Source organism: Eurytemora carolleeae, unplaced genomic scaffold (genome assembly GCF_000591075.1).
Source record: "Eurytemora carolleeae unplaced genomic scaffold, Eaff_2.0 scaffold515, whole genome shotgun sequence".
Taxonomy (NCBI): Eukaryota; Metazoa; Arthropoda; class Copepoda; order Calanoida; family Temoridae; genus Eurytemora; species Eurytemora carolleeae.
In genome coordinates, this window is record NW_019396621.1 from 100,393 (window position 1) to 114,481 (window position 14,089).

General features: G+C 32.2%; 1 protein-coding gene across 1 annotated transcript in view; it reads left to right on the top strand.

Annotated features, from left to right (window-relative positions):
- The first annotated feature begins 303 nt into the window (after positions 1-303).
- The window catches only part of LOC111706441 (rhodopsin), a 28,980-nt gene continuing 15,194 nt past the window's right edge, over positions 304-14,089 (top strand). Inside the window, exons 1-4 of the mRNA XM_023479319.1 lie at positions 304-469; positions 5,132-5,243; positions 7,836-7,936; positions 10,781-10,839. Of these exons, the coding sequence (XP_023335087.1) occupies positions 399-469; positions 5,132-5,243; positions 7,836-7,936; positions 10,781-10,839 (343 nt within the window). The 5' untranslated portion in view covers positions 304-398. The remainder of the gene's footprint in view (positions 470-5,131; positions 5,244-7,835; positions 7,937-10,780; positions 10,840-14,089) is intronic.

Sequence of the window (14,089 nt, forward strand, 5' to 3'; positions counted from 1 at the left end):
AGCAGCATATTAAGAAAGAAAAAAATACCGAACTGAAATACGGTGGGAATTAGAAAACTCTGGAATAGGAAGACAACATTTAGACTCAAGATATAACTTTAAACAATCCAATGAACATAGGAGACAAAACAGTTGTGCAGTGTGAGGGAGGGGCTCCGGAGGTCAGTTTGCGGGGCTCATGAATGCTCATGGATGCCCCTCCCTCGCAATGTAAACTGATACTTTTCACTTCATAAGTGATTTGATAATTTATTGGTAAAACAATTTGCTATGTAACAACATCAAATGCATTTAGCTTTGATTTAATGTCGTATTCTTATTCGTCAGTTTTCTGGATCTCACTAAATTATTTTCTGTAAGTAAATTCCACTTTGTTTTAAGTTCAATTTTTCTAATATATGAAAGGTGGACGCATGATGGATAACAGTACCATGATCGCAAACTTATCTGAACCAAACCTTGAGACCAGGTACAGACAAACACGACCTTTTCCCTGTATATCTATTAATCTACAGGGTGAGTAAAGAAAAAGTGTGATTAGCGGCGCCTTGTGCAAAATTGTACCTTTTTTGTGCAACTCTCCTGTATGGTGTTTTTACAATATTTAAAAAAAAATTTAATTTTGTTGGTACTCCAATGGTTCAAAATAAAATCCGCGATTCTTTTTTCTCTCAAAATCAAAAGTTCAGAAACGCAAAAATGTGTATATAAATTATTTATATCAAAATCTAAAATTCTATAAAGAGTAAATCACAGAAAATTCGCAAAATTGTAATTAGAAAATTCACAATTTTCAGAAAAAGTTGTTTTTCAATGGTTTCTTAGGTTTCAACTGAACAGCGTATATTTAAAACTTTAGAATATACTAAAAAGAATGGAACTAGAGAATTTAAATAACTGTTTCTTAAAAATTAGACCAGAACTGAAAATTGTGAATTTTTTTTATTATAATTTTGCGAATTTTCTGTGATTTATTCTTTATTAATTTTTAGATTTCGATAGAAATAATTTATGTACTCATTTTGTTTTTTTGAACTTTTGATTTTGATAGAAAAAAGGTTTGCGGATTTTTTTTTGGTCCATTGGAATACTAAAAAAATAAAATTTTCAAAAAATATTAAAAAATCACGTTACAGGAGAGTTGCACAAAAAATGTACAATTTTGCACCAGGCCCCGCTGATCACACTTTTTTGACTGGCCCTGTATATATATTCAGTATCTATCTATCTATCTATCTTTTCTTCCATGTATACACAAATTCTACAGGGTGTCCCAAGGATCCCAAGTCTATGCTATGGATGCATCCTATGCAGCCGTATATTAAAAGTTATATCTTTTCTTTTATAAACTCCTCTATGCATAAACCTATGCTATATATATATATGTGAATTCATCATGCACATACTATATATATCTCACGACATAAGCGATTGTATATATTATGCAATAAAACTATGCAACTAAGCATGATGCATACCTGCATCTAAAAAAAGATATTGTTCTTCCTATAGTTTCATATTAGACCTCAGTTGTTAAAGGGAGTGACCGGCAATATATGGTAGTTGAGTTGAGATTGCAATATTATTGACAACGTTTTTAGGATTCATTTGAGACCTATCAGACGTTTTACGGTGAATATTTGTTCAGCAGGAATGCAAATTTAATACTTAAAATCCTTATTGATTGTCCATTTTGGAGGGATTATTTTGAGAATCGGTTTTTTAAAAATTGGTCAGAAACGACAAAGAAAAATGTAACAAATTTCTTAAGTAAACTAATTAGATATTTAGGAACATAATTCTCATTAGAAATTGGTCAATAAATCAATGTTAGAATCAATTGTTTCTCTTCATCATTATATTGATTTCCTTATTCTTTATGAACTTGTTCGCAGATTTCTTCAAATGCTTCAAAAGTCGTCTTTTCATTAAAACTTCACTGAAATCTACAGAAAATGGTTTTAAGCATTGAGACATTATAGAAATCGATAACTGAATAAGATTACTTATTTTTGATGATAAGAACTAATTTCTATTTTCTCTACCTGTTCCTAAACAGCTAATTAATATACTGTAAAATTTTTGTTACATTTTTCGGGGTTGTCATTGAATAATTTAAATACAACCGATTTTTAAAACATCCCTCCAAAATGGACAATCTATGAGGATTTTTAAGATTGCATTTGCGGTCAAACTTGCTGAACAAATATGCGCAGTAAAAAGATCTCAAATATCTCTCAAATGAGTCCCAAATATTTTCAATAATACTGCAATCTTTGAACTACCTTTCATTGCCGATCCTTCCCTTTAAGTACCTTCTCTTTTGTATGTATCTATATTCCGGTTCCAATTGAGCGCCGGCTCAAATATCAAAACACTGAATACAATTTCAGGTGGAACCAACAATTTTTGAGCCGCGTCTTAAATTTAGGACGCGGCTCAAATTCTTTAAATTCGGCCTCTGATGTGTTCAGATCAATCTGATATTAATCAGGTCTAGATCTAGAATTTAACTATCTTAAAACTTACAGAGTTGTCTCTATCTACTTTTCTTATAAACTGCATCCACTGACAAAAAAAGGAAAACTGAAAAATTTATGTTAATTGGTCAAATTGTGATCGAAAGTCCCAGGGTGATCTTTCTATCTGTCTCCTTATTTACATTTTTCTAAAATGACATTTTAAACTAAATGCTAAACGTATAAAAGTACAGGGTGTCCCACGAAACATGACAATAGGAAGACGACTTGAAAGTCGTCTTTGGTATTTGAATTTATTTGTGACATTTAGTCTCCTATCTACTTTAACGTGCATGATTCTTGAAACAATTATCACATAATTCTCCTAGCCCTGGCATTTCCAAAAAGTGGTCTGCGTTTTTTGTGCTTTCAATATTACCGGAGATATAAAGAGTTTGTTTCAGATTTCAATTTTGTTAAATAAAAGAAAAATTGTCGAAATCTGAACGAAATTCTTCATATCTCGGGCAATATTGAAAGCACAAAAAAGGCAGACCACATTTTGGAAATGGCAGGACAAGGGAAATTTTGTGATGATTATCTCTAAAATTAGATTGACAAATAAACGCAGCAAATTATATCAAAAATCAAGACGACATTCAAGTCGTCCTGCATACTGTCATGTTTCGTGGGACACACTGTATTTACCGACTAGATTGACCCAAGGTTTAGAAAATAACTTACCTTTTAATCTTGTCTATAAATCTCTTCCTTATCCCTGTTCTAAAGTTTGCAAGGGGAATAAAAAGTTTCAAGAGTCGATTCGGTTCGGATATGTAATTATATTTATCGAAATGAACATTTATAGATTCTAATATTTTTAAGATGGATGATCATTGGAGCATTATTAATATGTGTTTACTATTAATCGGCCTCTATAACCTCGCTGTCTATTGTATACGAGGGGAAGAAGGTCAGCCACATCAATTTCTCGTCCGAGCCACATTCTCCTCATTTTCTCTTCCACGCCACCTCGGAATCCTCGTTCTTCGATTATTACGTGTTTTAGAGTTTCCAATTCTCGAAGATAAATCTTTTTTTATCTGGCAACGTTAGAGCATAAAATATAGATTGGACTAAATTATTGCATGATTATATCATGTTGGAATCTTCAAACCCATGAGAATGATGTCAAACTTGACTTTTGTAAAACTTATATCTTTTCTGCCTCCGTAATGACTAACCTTCGCGATATAAAATGAATAGAAAATATTTGGCATACCTCTGAGTATCTTTCTGCACAAGGAACCGCCCAGAAAAATTCGAGGGTTTTTATCATTGTTAAGAAAAAAGATTAAAGTACTATAAACTCGGAATTATTTGAGGCATTTTACACCATGGGAATATCTGAAAATGCACGTAAAAAAAGTGAACATATTTAAAGACATAAAACTTGAAACCATAGACCCTAACGTGGCCAGATTCTTAAAAAATAGTTTTATTTGAGAGGATTAGACACTTAAAAAATATGATCGAAAGGACGAGGATTTCGAGGTGGCTCGGACGAGAACTAGTTGTGGTTTGCCTTCCTCTCCTCAGTGTACTGTACAATATAATATTTATTGTTTACTAGTCCCCTTAGTATACTGAACTATATAATGTTTACTGTTTTGGTCCCCCTTGTAAACTGAACTATATGATGTTTAATGTTTAGTGGTCCCCCTTGTATATTGTACTTTATAATGTTAACTGTAATGTGGCCCCTTTGTAAAGTCGTTACCCTAGTATTCTGTACTATATAATGTTTACTGTTTACTAGTCCCCCTAGTATACTATACTATATAATGTTTACTGTTTAGTGGTCTCCCTGTATATTTTTATATAAAATGTGTACTGCTTAGTGGCCCCCTTGTTTAATGTAATAAATGATATTTACTGTTTAATAATCCCCTTGTATACTGCCCAAATATAATGGTTATTGTTTAGTGGTCCTCCTTGTATATTGTACTATATAATGTTTAGTGTTTAGTGGTCCCCCTTGTTTATTGTACTATATAATGTTTACTGTTTAGTGGTCCCCCTTGTATATTGTAATATATAATGTGTTCTGTTTAGTGGTCCCCCTTGTATATTGTACTATATAGTGTTTTCTTTTTAGTGGTCCCCCTTGTATACTGTTCTATATAATGTTTACTGTTTAGTGGTCCCCCTTGTTTATTGTACTATATAATGTTTACTGTTTAGTGGTCCCCCTAGTATATTGTACTATATAATGTTTACTGTTTAGTGGTCCCCCTAGTATATTGTACTATATAATGTTTTTTGTTTAGTGGTCCCCCTAGTATATTGTACTATATAATGTTTACTGTTTAGTGGTCCCCTTGTATATTGTACTTTATAATGTTTACTGTTTAGTGGTCCCCCTAGTATATTGTACTTTATAATGTTTTCTGTTTAGTGGTCCCCCTAGTATACTGTCTATATAATGTTTACTGTTTAGTGGCCCCCCTAGTAAATTGTACTATATAATTTTTACTGTTTAGTGGTTCTTCTAGTATATTGTACTTTATAATGTTTACTGTTTAGTGGTCCCCCTAGTATATTGTACTTTATAATGTTTACTGTTTAGTGGTCCCCCTAGTATATTGTACTTTATAATGTTTACTGTTTAGTGGTCCTCCTAGTATATTGTACTATATAATGGGATTCTGGGCCCTGGGAACGGGTACAACTGGATTTCTAGCAAATATTCTTGTTATTCTTGTCTTCTGTATAACTCCTAAGGTTAGTAAAATCAGTAGTTTTAACATTTTAATTTTTTCTTTTTTTCAAACATTTTTACATTATAGTGTTCAACATCTTTATCTTTTAAAACAATATTGGGTCGGAGTAGGGAGGGCAAGCACATTTAAATTTTTTTAACAATCGTTTATTGCTCCGGTCGTTAACAGTCTTACATTATAAATGGCGAAAAGCGCCAAAAAAAAAATTTGTTGACAGTTGAAAAATCGTTAACCACGCAGCCGTTAACGGTCTATTTCAGTAGTACCGGCAAAAAGCGCCAATTCGTTAAAGTTTGTAAAAATGTTAACTGAGCAGCCATTAACAGTCTTTTGTAGTATTAACGGCGTTAAAGTTGGTACAATCGTTAACTACACTAGCAGTTAAACTATATTTTTCCTTTTCTGCGAACTGAATAGTATCTAGATATCCACATCAACTATGTTTATCCTATTCTGAGGTGAACCCAGATGCTTTTACGGCAAAACAAACTCCAAATTTGTTTATCAAAATTCAAAGGTTACCTCGATCTGTTCTCAGCCTTTAAGGTTGTGAACACAGAAGATGACATTAAAAAATTTCGAAACATGTAAAAAATATTTTTAGTTAATGCAAATTTAAGCATAAAAAAGAAATTCTCCGTTGAAAAATTCCATTTCGTTTTTGTTTTCTGACGTTGATGTGTTGTCGTTCGTTAACAGTCTCTTCCGTTAATTATCGAAAACCTCTGTTCCGTTAATAGAACTTTCCCCAGCCCTAGTCGGAGTTAGTTGCTTGTAATTTGTAGAGAAAATATATTATTGTGGTGTCATACTGCCAATTGGAATGACATTACAAGATTAATGCGGCTATGGTGTAGGAATAGTATTTACAATTTTAAAATTCAATAAAAAAAGTACAAAGCAAGATGCAACAACAGAGAATTGTTATATTGTACTGTTTAAAAATATTATGAAAAAGATTTTTTTCTTGATTTTTCTCAGGTCTACGTTTTTTTGTTAGATTACATCTTACTGGGAAACTAAATTTTCGAAATAAAAGTCGACTCACTCAACTCAGAATTTCAAGAACAAGCTGAGAACAGTCACCTGAGTTCCCCAATCAGAATTTGAGGCAAACGGAGATTACAACTTAAGAATTAGATTAATCTTAATTTTGTTTTTATTCCCCACCCTGTTAAATGTAAACTTTTCAATTAAGGAATGTTATGTATAACTTTAATAGATACTTCTATCCTATCCACATGCAATAGGTATTGGTTTTTAATCAATTTCTTAAGTCGTAGTAATATTTATTATAACATTTCAGGATTTTATTCTAAAGCCAAAATCACATGTAGTTCTTAAATCTTATCCCAACGAATTTCCTATAAATTCCACCATTTAAAGGGTGTCAGTAGTTTTTTTTTCTCCAACGACGACCCTTCGTTAACGATCGTTAACGAAACGACGAAATTGTCAATACAATTTTTTTTCAAAAACAATCTTAAAAATAATGGTCGAAAATAAATCGTTTTTATAAAACGATCGTTAAAAGTAAAAAACGAGTGGGTCGTTTTTAAAAACGATAGTCTTTTCGAAAACGAAACGATCGTTTAACGATCTTTTTCAAAAACAATTAACAACCCTATATATACAGCTAGTTCCACAGGTAGGAATGTTGTCTTTGCATAATTAATTTTAACACTTTAATAATAACTCCACCACTGGCATAAAAAATAATTTGGATAAAAGCCTTGATCTGTCTTTTCAAGATGAACTGAAATATTATTGTCACTATTTTTCAATATATTAGTCTTACAGGATCCGGGTCCAAATATCTTTGATTTTTGACCATCTTTATACCTGATTTTGTTAATCATTTTTGAGTTTTACCATCTTTTGTGGTTTTCTATTAACACCCTTTAACTACCTACTAATGAAACTGTCTGTGGTTAGTTAAGAACACCTTTTAACTACCTACTAATGAACCTGTCTGTGTTCAGTTAAGAACACAGTTTAACTCTCTACTAATGAACCTGTCTGTGTTTAGTTAGAAACACAGTTTAACTACCTACTTACGAAACTGTCTGTGTTTAGTTAAGAACACCGTTTAACTACCTACTTATGAAACTGTCTGTGTTTAGTTAAGAACACCTTTTAACTCCCTACTTAAGAAACTGTCTGTGTTTAGTTAAGAACACCGTTTAACTACCTACTAATGAACCTGTCTGTGTTTAGTTAAGAACACCGTTTAACTACCTACTAATGAACCTGTCTGTGTTTAGTTAAGAACACCGTTTAACTATCTACTAATGAATCTGTCTGTGTTTAGTTAAGAACACCGTTTAACTACCTACTAATGAACCTGTCTGTCTTTAGTTAAAAACACCGTTTAACTACCTACTAATGAACCTGTCTGTGTTTAGTTAAGAACACCGTTTAACTACCTACTAATGAATCTGTCTGTGTTTAGTTAAGAACACCGTTTAACTACCTGCTAATGAACCTGTCTGTGTTTAGTTAAGAACACCGTTTAACTACCTACTAATGAACCTGTCTGTGTTTAGTTAAGAACGCCGTTTAACTACCTACTAATGAACCTGTCTGTGTTTAGTTAAGAACACCGTTTAACTACCTGCTAATGAACCTGTCTGCTTGTGAACTAGTTATATCTGTAACTGGAAACTGGCTTCTTGCAGCAAACTCGTTTAGCAGGTAATAATAACCAAGCATTAATGGACTAGCAAATATGAAGGAATTAATACTTTTCGTATTCGTTTTTTTATCAAGAATGTTGATAAGGAGTCTAGAATTAGCAACATTCAAAAGAAGAAGAACAGAGTCGAGTATTATTCTGTTTTATATATTTTTTCTTCATAATTCAACCAATAATATGTATACATACTTTGCTTATTTGTACATGTTTTATCTGTCTGTCTATCCGTCCATTGTTTCCGATAAACGTCAAAACGGCTGGACGGATCGGGCCCAAATATTTTGTAGGATCTCACGTGTCCAAAGGCTTTATATTTTAGTAAAAAATATTACAAAATCCGCGAACTTTTTTTTTATTGTTTTATATTTTACCTAAAGAAGATGCTCACAGATAAAGCCTCAATTAAAAGTTGAGATAGAACATGGGCGCGAAGTAGAAAAAGAGTTTGATAAAGATGTTCGAATACATACGGAGCTATAGGTCGGAGAAAACATGGCCGGCATAAGTGTTTGTTTGTGGCAAAATCAAGACTAATTGGACATATTTACTTTTGATTAACTTAAAAAATATTTTCCTCTATAACTGTATTCGAACCATGGTGGAAGTATTATGTATTTTATTTATATTAGGTTTTCTTTCAGGAAAAATAGGAATAAATAATATTCATACTTTTTTCAATATTTTTGCTCAAAAAAACGTTTTCGTCGGAAGTTTTCAAAATTTACTGCACCGTGATTTAGCCAGACTGCATTTGTTGATAAAACTTGCTGGGTCGACTTTACACCAGGTATCCAGACTGGACGGTACGACGTAACGCAGTACGTTTTGTACCGGTGCGGATCATGCCACCTTTAGACTGGTGTTACTGGCTCACTATAATTTTTACATTATGCATGGTTACCTACAAAGGATGCGATTGTAAAGACGACCTGAAACTCTGGAAAAATAACGATCCCAAGGTTGAATTAAGTTTTCTGCCTTGAACATAGTCTATTAATGGCTCATTAAATGATTTGAAAAAGAAAGAAATAACTATACAGTTGCAAAAAATCATGAATAAAGTAAGGAAACAGACATTATGAATTCCGCACAGTCGTTTCTGAAGTCGCATCCTATTTCGGTAACCTTGTTTATTAAACGCTCTATAAAATGGGGGAAATTGTATTCTATAAACTGCCATGTTTAGTTTATTCATTCTCTATGTAGTCTGAGGATTTGGATTTGGATGGCGCTTCTTGAACATTTATGATTCTTTGAACGAAATCCTTCAATTCCGACAATATTGAAACCACACGTTTTGGAAATGCCAGAACTAGGGATATTATGTAAATATTTACTCAAGAAATTTACTTCCAAAATTAGTTTTGGGAATAAATGCCACAAAGATTAAAGGCGGCCAGGTCGGCACTATACTTCAAATGAATCCCAGTTCTAAAAACTAAAAATTAAGTACACTTAAAGGAACAGTTCTAAAAACTAAATATTAAGTACACTTAAAGAGACAGTACTAAAAACTAAATATTAAGTACACTTAAAGAGACAGTTCTAAAAACTAAATATTAAGTACACTTAAAGGGACAATGTAATATTTAAAGTATAGGTGACTCATGCTAAAAACCTCCCCCAGCCTCACACCTTTATCTCTTTGTTCTTTTAATGAATGCGGAGTAGTTAACCTGAACTGATTCATTAAGATTCAACAGTGCACCCTAGACCNGGGGGGCAACGATTGATCTTGATTTCCCTAGGATTTATGTCTGGGATTGTAACGATATCAAGGGATTAAATGTTACAACAATTCTAGAAACTAAATAATAAGTACACTTATAGAGACAGTTCTAAAAACTAGATATTAAGTACACTTAAAGGGACTATAGCGTAATTTCAAATGATCCTCCATACAAAGATACCAATTTCCGACTTAAAACGGAGCCCTTCAAACCTTATATAATCAAAATGTGGAAGATATCGTCATTATTACGGCATTTTTTCTGTAATGAATATATTCATGGTTTAACCAATTAAAGGGACAGACCGGCTATGTAAGGTAGTTGAACTGAATATTCAGTGTTGTGGACAAATTATTTAGGATTCATTTGAGACATATAAAATTCTTAAAAGATTTTTAAATCCTGAGTTTGAGCTCAAAGTTGTCGTTTAAAATCGTATTTTTGGGTGGATACGTTTTCAGAATTGTTTTTTTTAAATTATTAAATAACGACGAAAAATGTAAACAAAATTCTACAGTAAACTAATTAGTTGTTAAGTAACAGGTTGAGAAACTAAAAATTGATCTTATTATCGAAAATAAGAAATTTAATATAATGATGAAAATGAAATAATTGATTCTTGCATTTGCATTGATATATTGACAAAGTTTTTTTTGAGGTTCCTAATCATCTAATTGGTTTACTGTGTAATTTTTACTTTATTTTTCGTCCTCGTTATCTAATAATTTAAAAAACCAGATTCTGAAAACGTACCCACCCAAATTCATGATTTTGAACGTCGACTATGCACTCAAACTCAGTAATTATACATTGAGGAAAAGTTTGATATGTCTCAAATGAATCCTAAAGAATTTGTCCACAACCCTGCATACTCAGTTTAACTACCTTACATAGCCGGTCTGTCCCTTTCATGCACAAGTCACTTGTGCACAGAACCAACAGATGAGAATAAATAAATAAAAATATTTGAAAGATACCGTTGTAAATCGGGTATTGCCATCTTTGCATGGAGGGTCACTTGAAATTACGCTTACGGTCCCTTTAAGGCACCATTTCTCTAGAGAGTTCCTGATTTCATTTTTTCTTAAAGCTCTAAAAACTAAAATGTTTTAGGAGATGGTTGTTGTCTGCTAGGGCCTGTCAAGTCAATGCTTTCGGAATGACTTACTTAGGTGATAAATGTTACTAGGTTTATGTAAAGGGTGTCTGGTAAAAAACAACCAAAAGTGTAAAAAAGAAACCCTTTCCAGATTTAATAATTTTATCTAAACCCCAAATGTGAGACTTTAAAACACATAATAAGGTTTAAAAAATCACCCTTTTGTGACACCCTGAACAATAAATTTTTAGTTTATAATTCACGCCCCTATTTCTAGCAATAATTTCAGTTTCTTCCCCTGTCACCATTTCTTCATCGGTATATGTTAACGTACATAATAAAAGAATAACAGTGAACAAATTCAAAGATTTTTTAAATTAATTTAACAATGCAAATCGGTCACGGGGTTCATGAATTAGAGGCAAATCGGATAGAGTGAGTGACCGGGCAATGTATTTTAGTTGAACTGACAATGTAGTGTTGTGGAGAAATTTTAAAGGATTCATTTGAGACATTTAAAACGGCGTATATCAACAATTCTACACTAAACTGATGAGATGTTTTGGAACATATTTCTCAATAGAAATTTGCTAATAAATCAATTTATTTTTTATCGTTATATTTAATTTCTTATTCTTTACGAATTTGTTTGTAGATTTGCACAAACTCATCAAATACCTCGTCTTTTCAATAAAAATTTCAGAAAATCTAATGAAAATGTTTGTGAACAATGAGAGATTACAGAAACTAATAACTGAACAAGATTTTTTATTCTCTCAACCTTTTCCTTTAGAACTAATTAGTTAATTAATATTTTTGCTACATTTTTTTCCTCGTTACTTAATAATTTTAAAAAATCGATTCTCAAAATGTAACCATCCAAATGAAAAATTTTAAAGTCGACTTTGCGCTTAGCTCAAACTCAGTAACGTTTTAAATGTCTCAAATGAATCCTAAAAAATTTCTCCACATATACATTCTCTGTTCAATTACCATACATTGCCGGTCCCTCCCTATAAGGGGTTCATGACTTATGATTGGACATACAAAAAAAAAACAGACAAACAGAGATTACAACTCTCTCTCTATATATATATATATATATAAATAAAGTTGTAATCTCTATTTGTTTGTTTGTATGCCCGATCATAACTCATGAACCCCATAACCGATTTGTTCTTAGCTTGGGTTTGAGATTCTGAGCTGGGTGGGTTCACTTAATTGCATTAGTTGTAAAGGGAAAAATATCTAAAATCGTAATTTAAGACCAAGCCCGCGGGTAAACGGCTGGAGTAAGTATGACTGGGTTCCTAAGCTAGTATTGAAGATGAATATATTGTTTATTCAATACTGTTTACAGACGTTTAATTAATTAATTTTTTTAATCTTAAAATAACTTTTAATTAACTTGTTGTTATATCTTTAGTGTCTATAGATCCTATTGGAGATCAATTAACAATGTTTTCTAAGATAGATAATTAAAATTTTCTAAAATGTTCTATACATAGATACTGTAAATGTACTTTACATTGTACTATAGGGTGTACTATAAAGTGTTCTATACAGTGTACTAGAGAGTGTACTGTACAGTGTTCTATACAGTGTCCTATACAGTGTACTATACAGTGTACTATAGTGTGCTATACAGTGTACTATACAGTGTATTATACAGTGTACTATAGAGTGTGCAATACAGTGTACTATACAGTGTACTATACAGTGTACTAAAGAGTGTGCTATAAGTGTACTATACAGTGTACCATACAGTGTGCTATACAGTGTACTATGGAGTGTACTATACAGTGTTCTATGCAGTTTCTATAGAGTGTACCGAACAGTGTTCTATACAGTGTACTGTATAGTGTACTATACAGTACACTGTACAGTGTACTGTACAGTGTACTATAGAGTGTGCTATACAGTGTACTATACAGTGTACTATACAGTGTGCTATACAGTGTACTTTGGAGTGTACTATACAGTGTACTATACAGTGTACTATACAGTGTACTATGGAGTGTACTATACAGTGTACTATACAGTGAACTATACAGTGTACTATACAGTGTACTATACAGTGTACTATACAATGTACTATACAGTGTACTATACAGTGTACTATACAGTGTATTATACAGTGTATTATACAGTGTACTAAACAGTGTAATATACAGTGTACTATACAGTGTTTTATACAGTGTACTAAACAGTGTAATGTACAGTGTACTATACAGTGTGCTATACAGTGTACTATACAGTGTACTGTACAGTGTACATTTTACAGCTTGCTGTGAGCCTATGACTGTTTTGTAACTTTAAATTTTAACACGATATAGAACAATGATTTATATACGAAAGAACGTTTTTGAAAATTTCTTTTTAAAAAAAAATGTGATTTGTTGCACAAAATTTGTTCAACAATTAATCCATTAAATCCGGACCATTCTGCGATTTAAAATTTCTTGTTTATTCAGTGGCGCAACTAGGGGGGGGGGGACGAACCGGTTTCAACCCCTACCCCCCCCCCCTCAGTATATTTCGCCTCCCTCTCGCCTCCCCCCTCACTTGACTACAGCATGATCATGATTATCTTTTATAAAATTGAAATCAAGAAAAAAATCACAAATTTTTCTTTGGCGCTTCGCATATCATTTCTAATAGGATTTTTAACTGTTATCTCGTTTTTGACCTTATGAAAGTCAGAAATTTTTAATTTATCCTCTAAAAAACCTGTTCATATGTTACTTCTCATGAGTATTACAATACAATTATCATTTAAGGTTTCACAAAACCAATCAATCTAATAAGAATAAGAAGATAAATAATAAGGATTATATTATTAGGACTTTTCCAGACTATAAGAGGAAAACAGGGATAAAAGCCCCATACTGGCAAACAAGGACTTTTATCAGAAAGACTATTAGTATTATGGACAGACGAAATAAAGTCAAGGACTGCCAGGAACTACTTACTGCTTAGGACTGCACAGACCCTTCGAACAGACCTAAAATTTAGAGACTATATAGTGGAAAAATATGACTAGTGGATGCTACTTGGACTACACAAAACTAAGATTTAGAGACTATATAGTGGACAAATATGACTAGTGGATGAATTACTAAAAAAATTGCTGTAGACTGTAATAGGGGACTTTATATACATAGTGAATATGACTAAGCCAGGGACTAACAGACACTAAGAAATATATGAAAAGACACTTGAAGAACAACATTTTTTTGGCGCTTCGCGCACATGTATAATTAATTTACTCATGTCGATAATTTTAAAGCTCTTTAGAGTATAGGTTTTTAAACAATTTTAAA